Source organism: Pyrus communis, chromosome 4, assembly GCF_963583255.1.
Source record: "Pyrus communis chromosome 4, drPyrComm1.1, whole genome shotgun sequence".
Lineage (NCBI taxonomy): Eukaryota > Viridiplantae > Streptophyta > Magnoliopsida > Rosales > Rosaceae > Pyrus > Pyrus communis.
Window position 1 is genome coordinate 13,163,856 of NC_084806.1, and position 10,048 is coordinate 13,173,903.

General features: G+C 38.5%; 1 protein-coding gene and 1 pseudogene across 1 annotated transcript; one reads left to right on the forward strand and one right to left on the reverse strand.

Annotated features, from left to right (window-relative positions):
* The first annotated feature begins 431 nt into the window (after positions 1-431).
* On the forward strand, positions 432-4,901 carry LOC137731094 (ATP sulfurylase 1, chloroplastic). The gene is made up of 5 exons (XM_068470170.1): positions 432-1,236; positions 3,374-3,779; positions 3,884-4,144; positions 4,223-4,309; positions 4,461-4,901. Exons 1-5 carry the CDS (start codon positions 731-733, stop codon positions 4,596-4,598), a joined length of 1,398 nt encoding a protein of 465 aa, XP_068326271.1. The 5' UTR covers positions 432-730; the 3' UTR covers positions 4,599-4,901.
* LOC137731093 (putative calcium-transporting ATPase 13, plasma membrane-type) lies at positions 4,899-7,226 on the reverse strand (annotated as a pseudogene).
* Positions 7,227-10,048: the final 2,822 nt, after the last annotated feature.

Below are 10,048 nucleotides of genomic sequence, written 5' to 3' on the forward strand. Positions count from 1 at the left end.
TTCAATCCCAAAGAATGCTTATGATCCTGAATTTCTTTTTAATATTCTTGTAGAAAATGTTTATCAACATGATAAATGGGGAATGCTTAATTGATGCAAATTTGGAATGCTTCATTTTTTATATTTAGAATTTGACATCTCAGATTAGGGAGATGAAGTTTATGTATGTTTAATGGAGTGGCAACCTCGCTGCCCATGCAGTGGCTTCCTATGTTATCTCGTGTGGTGGTTCAATCTCAAAGAATGCTTATGATCTTGAATTTCTTTTTAATATTCTTGTAGAAAATATAAACGTTTCTATAAAGCAAGCAGAATAGCCTTCATTGTTTTTTATTAATAAAGGCAAACTCACCTCACCTCATCAGTTACATACGACTCCGAATGTGCTGCAATTACAACAAATAAATAAAAAGAAACCAACAAAAACTCCTATATCCAATAAGGCGTCCAGATTCATCCTCTGCTAAATACCAAGATTCGTACCTAATCCCTCCTTATAAATTAAAGCCCTAAATCCATACTTTCCCACTCAAATCGCACCATTCCTGAATTTGATAATCCCTGCCCGTCAGGTTACACTTTGATTCATTCATTTTTTAATCCACAAAATAATCCTCCATTATTATCTACTTAATTATAAACCCCTAACTAATATCTGCTCCCTTGAAACACAGAGCCGCAGAGCCAAAAATTAAAAACAGAGGCCTTTCGACCTTGGTCACCTCCTTCAATGGCGTCCATGGCCACCCTTTTCGTCAAAACCCCCTACCCCTCTCACTCTTTCCCCAAAAATTCAACTACCCATTCCTTCCCGGCACTCAAGCTCTCAACCCATCTCGGGTCCAAGCCCAGGACCCCCCAGAGGCTCCGAATTTCAAACGGGTTGATCGAGCCGGACGGCGGGAAGCTCGTCGAGCTCTTCGTCCATGAGTCGAAGAAGGGCGAGACGAAGAAAGAGGCGGCGGCGCTGCCCAGGATCAAGCTTTCAAGCATCGACCTCCAATGGGTTCACGTGATCAGCGAAGGCTGGTCGAGCCCTCTCCGCGGATTCATGAGAGAATCCGAGTTCCTCCAAACTCTTCATTTCAATTCGCTCCGACTCGATGACGGGTCGGTAGTGAATATGTCCGTGCCGATCGTTCTGGCCATCGACGACGCGCAGAAACGCCGGATCGGCGATTCGACCAGAGTCGCGCTTGTCGACTCGGATGATAATCTGATCGCTATTTTGAAAGAGTAAGATGATCTTCCTCTCCCTATTTCCTTTCAAAGCTCGTTAATATTTTCACTTTAGATAGCATGTTTTGATTGTAAATATCATTTTCTTTTTGCCAAAGTAATTTTTTTTTTCTTGGGTTACAATCTTAAGATCATCTCTAACTCTTACCCTATAATTTAAAATTTTTAGCTTAAAAAATTTAAATTTTAACACAGAAACAATTTTTTTCTCCAACTTTCTAGGTTATTAAAGAATGAAGTTAGGCTAACTTTTAAAAAAAAAAAAAAAAAATTATGTAGATTATCTTAAATTAATTTTATAAACATTTTAACCAAAATATATTTAAATTATGATAAATATTAAAAAATACTAAATTGATACATGAAAAGTGAGTTTTGTGTAGATATTTTAGATACATAGGAATTTATAGAATTTTTGGGTGAATTTTGAGTTAAACAAATTTTTTTTAATTATTTTAACCGTTGGATTTAAATTTGAGCCGTTAGATTTTTTTTTTTTACCGTTATATTTGATTATATTCGATCTCAGCCGTTGTATTCAATAAATATATAAATATAAAACTAAAAAAAATTTAAATGTAGGCCGTTGGATCAACCAACGGCCAGTTGATCTTAGCCGTTGTTCATGAAACTAGCTGTTGGATCAATGACGCTGGTGGCCAACATGCCCACGGAAAAAAAAATTTAAATGTAGGCCGTTGGATCATCCAACGGCCAGTTGATCTCAGCCGTTGTTCATGAAACTAGCTGTTGGATCAATGACGCTGGTGGCCAACATGCCCACGGGGATGGGGGCAATGCCGATCTCTGCCTTGGGCGCGTTGCTCAAGTGCGCGCGTCTGCCTTCCAACCGACAAAATTCACTCGTGTTGGTGGGGCCCACACCATTTTTTGGGCTAAATCTTGGCCGGTTTCTGGCTTTTTTTTCTTCAGGTTTTAGGTTTTAGGGTCAAATTAGAACTAGGGTTGAAATGGATTGGGGCGGGGGAATAGAAGGAAAATTATAGGTTTTAGACCATGTGTTGGAGTTGGCCCAAGGAGGGAATCTTTTTTATTTTTTATTTTTTATTTCAAGCGTTCCTCTACTTTTATAATGACAGATGATTTAAGTGGCCGTAATATGAACACATTAAAAAAATATCATCCAAATGGTCTATATGCCTTTCCACTCGACAATATTATTGACTGTGATTGGGAATTTTGGGTCGCTATCACATACATGTCAATATGTTACGTGATGAGTAAAAATGATAAATATATGTTTTTTTTAATGTTTATTATTGAACTTTTAGTATTAAACTTAAAAGTGAGTGACCATGCATTTTCGAACATCTTGAGTTACATGATTTCGGTTTTGAAAAGCAAGATTCTTTTTATTTCCTAGTAGTTAGCGGGTGGTAAAAATAGGAACTCAACTATAGAAGTGGAGTGGTAGAAATATTATGAATTCTTTTCTCTTATCATTATTAGCTGTACACATTTCTAAAGAACAATTGTGAAATTATTCAAATTGAAATCTTAGATCATCATATATTTATCGATGCAATGTATTTGATTTTGTTGGACTTCAAACATTTGAAATAAAATTCGTATATAAGTTGAGTTGCCAATAGGATTTTTAAACTCTTTGTGTTCATCTTTAAATATTGCAAATATATATTGATGCAACATTGCATCCAGTCATTTTCTTAAGAGGAATATTCAACCTAATGTCTTCAAGCATTTGTTGGTTGGAGAGTTGTACATGTCCCAAGTTTTCTTTTGCAACTTTTATCCCAACCATCGTGGCATTGTCACATTGGGTTCTACAACATGGTTGTGATTTCATGGCAATGATGTAGCTCGCATATCAAATTTTTTCCGGCCTGCAATTGGTTATATATGTATATTTATGTCAATCATGTGATGCATACCATGTTGTAGAACACTGTGTGATAATGTCATGGTCGTAAGGGAAAAAGTTAGGAAGTGGAGTAGTGTACTTTCTCGTTTATGTGTCTGACGATAAAACCTGAGTATAAGAACATGTTCTGCTCCTTTTGGGTTCAAAATGAAGTTACTATATGAAAATTGTATGTCTTATCCCATGACTTGCCATGGTTTCTGATGTCTAGCTATTTTATTTATTTGGCAGTATTGAGATCTATAAGCACCATAAAGAAGAACGGATTGCCCGCACTTGGGGAACAACCGCCCCTGGTTTGCCTTATGTTGATCAAGCCATAACCAATGCTGGAAATTGGCTGATTGGAGGTGACCTAGAGGTTCTAGAACCTATAAAGTACAATGATGGCCTTGATCGCTTCCGATTGTCTCCTGCACAACTCCGTGAAGAATTCACAAAGCGCAATGCTGACGCTGTATTTGCGTTTCAGCTGCGAAATCCTGTCCACAATGGACATGCTTTGCTGATGACTGATACCCGTCGTCGGCTTCTTGAGATGGGTTACAAGAACCCCATTCTGTTGCTGCATCCATTGGGAGGCTATACAAAGGCAGATGACGTTCCACTTAGTTGGCGAATGAAACAACATGAGAAGGTATAGAAACGTTTTGTTTGTTGAAAGCCCTAACTAAATTGCATGCATGCTTGTCCTTAGCCAAATACTGAATTTTGTTCGAAATTGTTCTAATGTTTCCTCAGGTTCTTGGGGATGGTGTCCTTGATCCCCAGACGACTGTTGTTTCCATTTTTCCCTCTCCCATGCATTACGCTGGCCCAACTGAGGTGCAGTGGCATGCAAAGGCTAGGATCAATGCAGGGGCCGACTTTTATATTGTTGGTCGGGATCCTGCAGGTATGGGTCATCCAACTGAGAAGAGAGATCTGTATGATGCCGATCATGGCAAGAAAGTATTAAGCATGGCACCTGGACTGGAGCGACTTAACATCCTTCCCTTCAAGGTAAGTCAATTCTTTGGCAGTGATACTATTTGCCTTTCTTGTATGATATCTTCCGTCATCTAAGTTATTCCCTTGCAGGTTGCTGCTTATGATAAAACTCAAGGAAAAATGGCATTTTTTGATCCCTCGAGGCCTCAAGACTTCCTTTTCATATCTGGCACAAAGGTGCGAGTTTTTTCGATGCTGTTTCCGACATGTTTTTTTCTTTACTGTTATAATCAGCCATTCAAAGTAGTATTTAAGGAAAAGCACATTGAGTTTAAGTGCATAAACTAAGTTTAGTTTATCTAAAAGACATTGCAAATTACCATGACAGATGCGAACACTTGCAAGGAACAAAGAGAACCCTCCTGAAGGATTCATGTGCCCCAGTGGCTGGAAGGTGCTAGTTGACTACTATGACAGTTTGGCTCCTGCAGACAAAGGTAAAGTCCCAGAAGCAGTTCCAGCCTAGGTGGAGTTGATGTATCATATTGTACTTGCACTGTTTGGGAGATAGCTAATCTAGTCTCCTCTGTGTGATCAAGATTGCGTGATTAGTCTCCTTTGTGTGATCAAGATTTCCTAAGAATCTCTCACTTGTTTCAAATAAAACCGTGTGAGGCACTGGTGCAGAGAAACGATAATCGCCTCAACTGTAATTAGCGTTGTGTAAGTGCATCTTGCATCACTGCATTTGTGCACTCCCACAGCGCATTGTATCATATGTGGTTTTTTCTGTAGAATATTAGATTGTGCTATGCCCTTAATTTGACAACCAGCATCCAATTGCTCTATACTGTTAGATGGGGGTTCGAACTTGGGTGCAATGCTACGGGGACTCTACATTGGCCAACTACTATATCCCGTGTTTGCTATCCCTCATTGGACAGTTGAATATGGGCTTACAGGGAATTGATATGAACTTGAAAACCCGACTTAGGGGCCAAGATATGGCTGCACACCCAATGCACGGACTCCATTGTCTCCAACTTAATCACTATGTATCAGCAAACCTGTCCAGAAGTTCCACCATAACCACCCCAAAACAATTCATTCCTCTGACTTCCTCTGAAGGCATTAATCATCTCCAAATCCCTTGAATTAGACTCATTAAACACGGCGAAACACAAATATATTGAAGATCAACGTGTTGTACCTTCTAGCACCAAATATTTATCTATCCCTGAACTGCAAGAGTAAGAGCACAGCTATCTGGAACAAAGCTTGGGGTAGAAGGTTCGTCTATAGGATGTTGGTGATCATCGGTCGACCCACGAGTGGCCTCTCCATGAGCTCTTTGGCAGGCTTATCAGTGGCGAGAGCCAGAGCAGCCATTGTGACCATAATCAGATTCACCTACAGCAGCTGGACTGTTGTTAGGTACTTCACTGACCAAGGCAGCTGCGCAAAGTTGATCACAAGAGCTGCAACATTTATTGTGAGCTGGAATTGGACAAATTTTTGGATGTTGGCAGAATCTCCTCTTCCCCATCTTAAAACAGTTACCAAAGTTGCAAAATTGTCATCTAAAATGACAATGTCTGAGCTCTCCTTAGCAACTTCAGTGCCCTGAATCCCCATCGAGAGTCCTATGTCTGTTTCTTTGAGTGTGGGTGCATCATTCATACCATCACCTGTCACAGCAACTACATGGCTTTTCTGTTTTTGAAGCCCTACACCATCAGAAGCCTATCAAATGGCGAAGACCTCGCCATCACGTGAATTCCATCAACTTTCTGCATTCTTTGCTCCAGTGTGTAGTTACGAAATTCTACACCTTCTACTACCCCTTCTTTGGCTTCCTTTTGGTCAGGTCGGAGTATGCCACATTTGCCAGATATTGCTTTAGCGGTGAAAACATTGTTGCCAGTGATCAATTCCACTTGCACCTCGGCAAACTGGCAAGCTTCTATTGCTTTCCTCATTCCTGGCCTATATAGATCGTTTAGACCAACCAATCCTAATAGGATCAAGCTGCTTTCTTCGAGCTTTCCGTACTTCTTTTCATCATTAATGTGCGTATCCTGAACTTGTTTGTATGCCAAAGCAATGCATCAGAGACTGCTTGTTACCATGGCTAATCTGCTCAAACTTCAACATTTCATCATCATTCAGATCTTTTGTGACATAGACGTATCGTAGTAACTCGAGCACATTTCTAGTATCATTTCTACAGTTTCTTTCCAATGCACATGGGTAGCATTGTCTGCCTTCATTCTCATCAAAACCGCCGCTTCGTTTCTTATGTGAATTGAAGGCTTCAACATGATGAATGACATATTTCTTTCAATTCCTCCATGTCCATGTGTAGCTCCAGAGTAGCCCATGAAAGAATGGCTTTTTCAGTACAACTACCCGAAAACTCAAATCCTAATCCTGAATTAGACCTATACACACCACCGGTTGTGTTAAATGCTACTCCTCGGACTAGATTAAGAAGATAATGAGCGTCAACGTGGCAGTTTTGTCTGTACAAATTACGGTGGCACATCCCATAATCTCTCAAGCAGAGAGCCTCTACACCATAGTGTGCTTCGCAATCCTCCTCTTCATTGAATAAGTGAGAGTGAAAGTGACAGCAAATGGGAAGCCTTCAAGAACTGCAATCACAACAACTACTGCAATTGCTACCATGTCGATCGCAGCATTCACCACATAATCAATCTTCGCCTTGCTGCCCTGAAACTTGCCAAATTCACTATTGGTCTTCGTGTTGTCCGTGAAGTAACGTGCTACCAAGACCAAAACTATGAATGCAACACCCAAGCGAATCTTTGCCATTAGCGGGTTTAGTTTACTTAGCCGCTCTTGTCATGGCGTCTGCCGATCACTCGTGTCACGGATGACCAAGCTCATCATTTCGCCCCACGTCGAGTTCATGCCAACTGAAGCCACAAGCATTTGTCCATATCCATCGACCACCTTGGTTCCAGAATACAAGAACGGATTCTGGCCTCCATTAACTTCCACATGCTCACTCTCCCCCGTCATGCTTGATTCGTCCATCCATAGACAAATGTAGATAAGATTTCTACCACCTGTGAAAATATAATTAAAAAAGTCTAAAATACTTGCAAGAGAACAATGTTCTTGTAGTATATATAGCTCAAGTAAGATTGTTTTCGACAAGAATTGATATGAATAATTTGTATTTAAAATCAATTCTTAGTTAACTATTTAACACAAGATTTAGAAAAAGATTGAAATTGTGGATAGAAATAACAAAAACAAGTAATAAAAATAAGGGTAAATTACACAAAACTATCTCAACTATGTGTCGCATAACAATTTCATGCCTCATGTTTTAAAGATTGCAATGTCATACCTTATCTTATGAATTTGTTGCAATGTCATACCTCCGTTAACTTTTCTGTTAAACATTGACGTAGCATGAGCGAGGCCCACTCTTTTGCTAATTGGAATAAAAAATTAATTAATTAACAATAAATTAATTTTTATTTATTTAACAAATAAATATTAATTATAAATAAATAATTTTATGGGCCCCTCATCCCAATCTCTCTCTCCCTCAAACTCTCCCTACACACCCCAGAAAACGGGCACCGGCCAGCCAGAAATATTTATGCTTCGTTCACCCTAAAATCTTTACCAATACACGTGAAATTTATCTCAAAATGAAAATCAAAGAGTAGAAATATACCCTTTTTACACCAAGTCGTGGTTGGATAATGTCCTGAGAACATCCTGAGGTTGTCAGCCCATAATTGGGCTTTTGGTTTCTCGTGAAATCAAGATAGATTCGAGTCTCCCATGCTCGAATCCGAACCTCAGGATGAAGGGGAAGTGACCCGTGGTCCAAGTCTCGTCCAATCTGACGAGGAATTGACGGATTTTCATTGGAAAACCGCGAGTTGGTGGTGGAGTCCATCTATGGTGTTGTACAAAGAAGATGAAAGGTTAGAGAAACTGTGGAGTTGAGCGTTGAGGGAGAAAAGAAGAAAGAGTGACACAGTTGTGGTGGTGTTCTAGTGATGGCTGTTCTCTGGGGCTCGCCTTCTTTGTGAACACAGAGAAGAAAAGATGGTGAATGTTGGGAGAGATGGGAGAGTTTGAGGGAGAAAGAGAGATTGGGATGGGGGCCACAATTTTTTTTATAATTAATTATTAAATTTAAATAAATAACAACTAATTTATTATTAATTAATTAATTTTTTATTCTAATTAGAAAAAAGTGGGCTGTGCATATGCTATGTCAGCATTTAACAAAAAAATTAACAGAAAAGTTAACGGAGGTATGACATTGCAACAAATTCATAAGATGAGGTATGACATTGTAATATTTAAAATATGAGGTATGAGATTGTTATGCGATTGATAATTAGGATAGTTTTTTTGTAATTTACACTAAAAATAACTAAATTAACAAGAATGAAATCAGCAACAATAAAAACAAACGTTTTGGCAAAATCAAAAGTAAAAGGCACAAAAGTTTAGCCCCCACTATTAACAATCCTATAGTTCTACCAATTACTTATGAATTATCACATACGTGTTTTGAAGGTTAGGTTTTCCTAATGTATATTCTCCTCGTGATATTCGCTTTAGTGTGTGATGTTCACTTTAAGTGAACTCATTAAGTTTTGTGAAAACTTTTGAAAAACCCAGCAACCCTTAAGAGTGTGATGTTCGCTTTAAGTGAAATTATAATTATCAATCACAAGAAACCCTACTCAATTTCAGGGTGATATTCCAATATAAATTGCATCAAATTACTTGTCCAAACATCCTAATGGAAGCTCAGCATTAAGACATATAGAAGTTTAAACGAATTTGATGCCAAACATTTGTGGTTTTTGTGTGGATACAGTTCGAAGATGAACAAGTCATCACCAAGAAGACGTGATAAAGGATGGAGGGAATGAAGTATTGTTTAATGACCAAATCACGAAGGGGAGAACAACATGGAGTGGTTCTGATTCTCATGCCCTGCCACATGCTCAATCACATCAGATTAATTGAGAGCTAATTGTACAGTATTTATGATTTAGGGCTTGCATTCTTTAGAATGGAAACACATTCTAAATTAGGACTATCATAACATTGTCTTATGAAAATTCTAATGGAAAGCAGTCCATACCTTCATTAGAAAGGAAACTGAAAGTATATGAATTATGAAGTGTAGAACTTCAAAAATGAAGGGCAAAAATTTTGTGTATGCTAAAGAAAGCGTACTGCATAAACCTGAGTTTTAAATATGACAATATGATAATGCATTTTCAGTGCATATAACTATACTTCCACAAATTAGGCTCCATCTAAATGTAATTGGTTTTCTCTGCTAGATTGCCATGGATGAAGTATGATGATTTATTTACCGTATCTAATGATCTTACTTATGAAATGCAGGAAGAAGTTATCAAGTTAAATGAACAATTTAGCCATTTGAAAAGTTTGGTAAGCATCTTATGCCTTGGTTTATGTGGAATCAGTTTTCTCCTCTTCCTTGCTGCTCAACGAAGGAAGCTTAGTTCGTGCTCCAAATTTCTTTTAGGGTTATTTTTCTGCTATGACAATGTTTGGTTGGTGACTGAGAAACCTGAATAATACTGTAATTTTGTATTACTAAAGCATCCACATTGTTTTTTCGGCCAAGCATGTTGGTTATTTGTTCTCAGAAATGCAACTTTTACTAGGTATTCTATGTTGTTGCACGGGGATCATATATGCTACCAAACTAAACTAATATAAACTGAGATAATGCATTTTCTGACTTTGATAAGTTGTCACATCATCCTAGGACATAGTGTTTGCTGCCATTTTCATGGATTTGAGCCGTATTTCTATATCAACTATTCCTCCAGAATCGCCCCTGACGATATATCCAGGTTTCACCGAATTCTTGAGGTAATGTTTTGACGTTATTTCTTGAACAGCTCAGATGTCTTTGTTTTTGTTAAGTTG

What these genes read in the sequence shown, in the direction of transcription:
- LOC137731094 (XM_068470170.1), top strand. Translation starts at nt 731, where the DNA reads ATGGCGTCCATGGCCACCCTTTTCGTCAAAACCCCCTACCCCTCTCAC. An exon ending in CTGATCGCTATTTTGAAAGA is followed by an intron (nt 1,237 to 3,373) that starts GTAAGATGATCT and finishes TTTATTTGGCAG; the next exon opens with TATTGAGATCTATAAGCACC. An exon ending in GAATGAAACAACATGAGAAG is followed by an intron (nt 3,780 to 3,883) that starts GTATAGAAACGT and finishes ATGTTTCCTCAG; the next exon opens with GTTCTTGGGGATGGTGTCCT.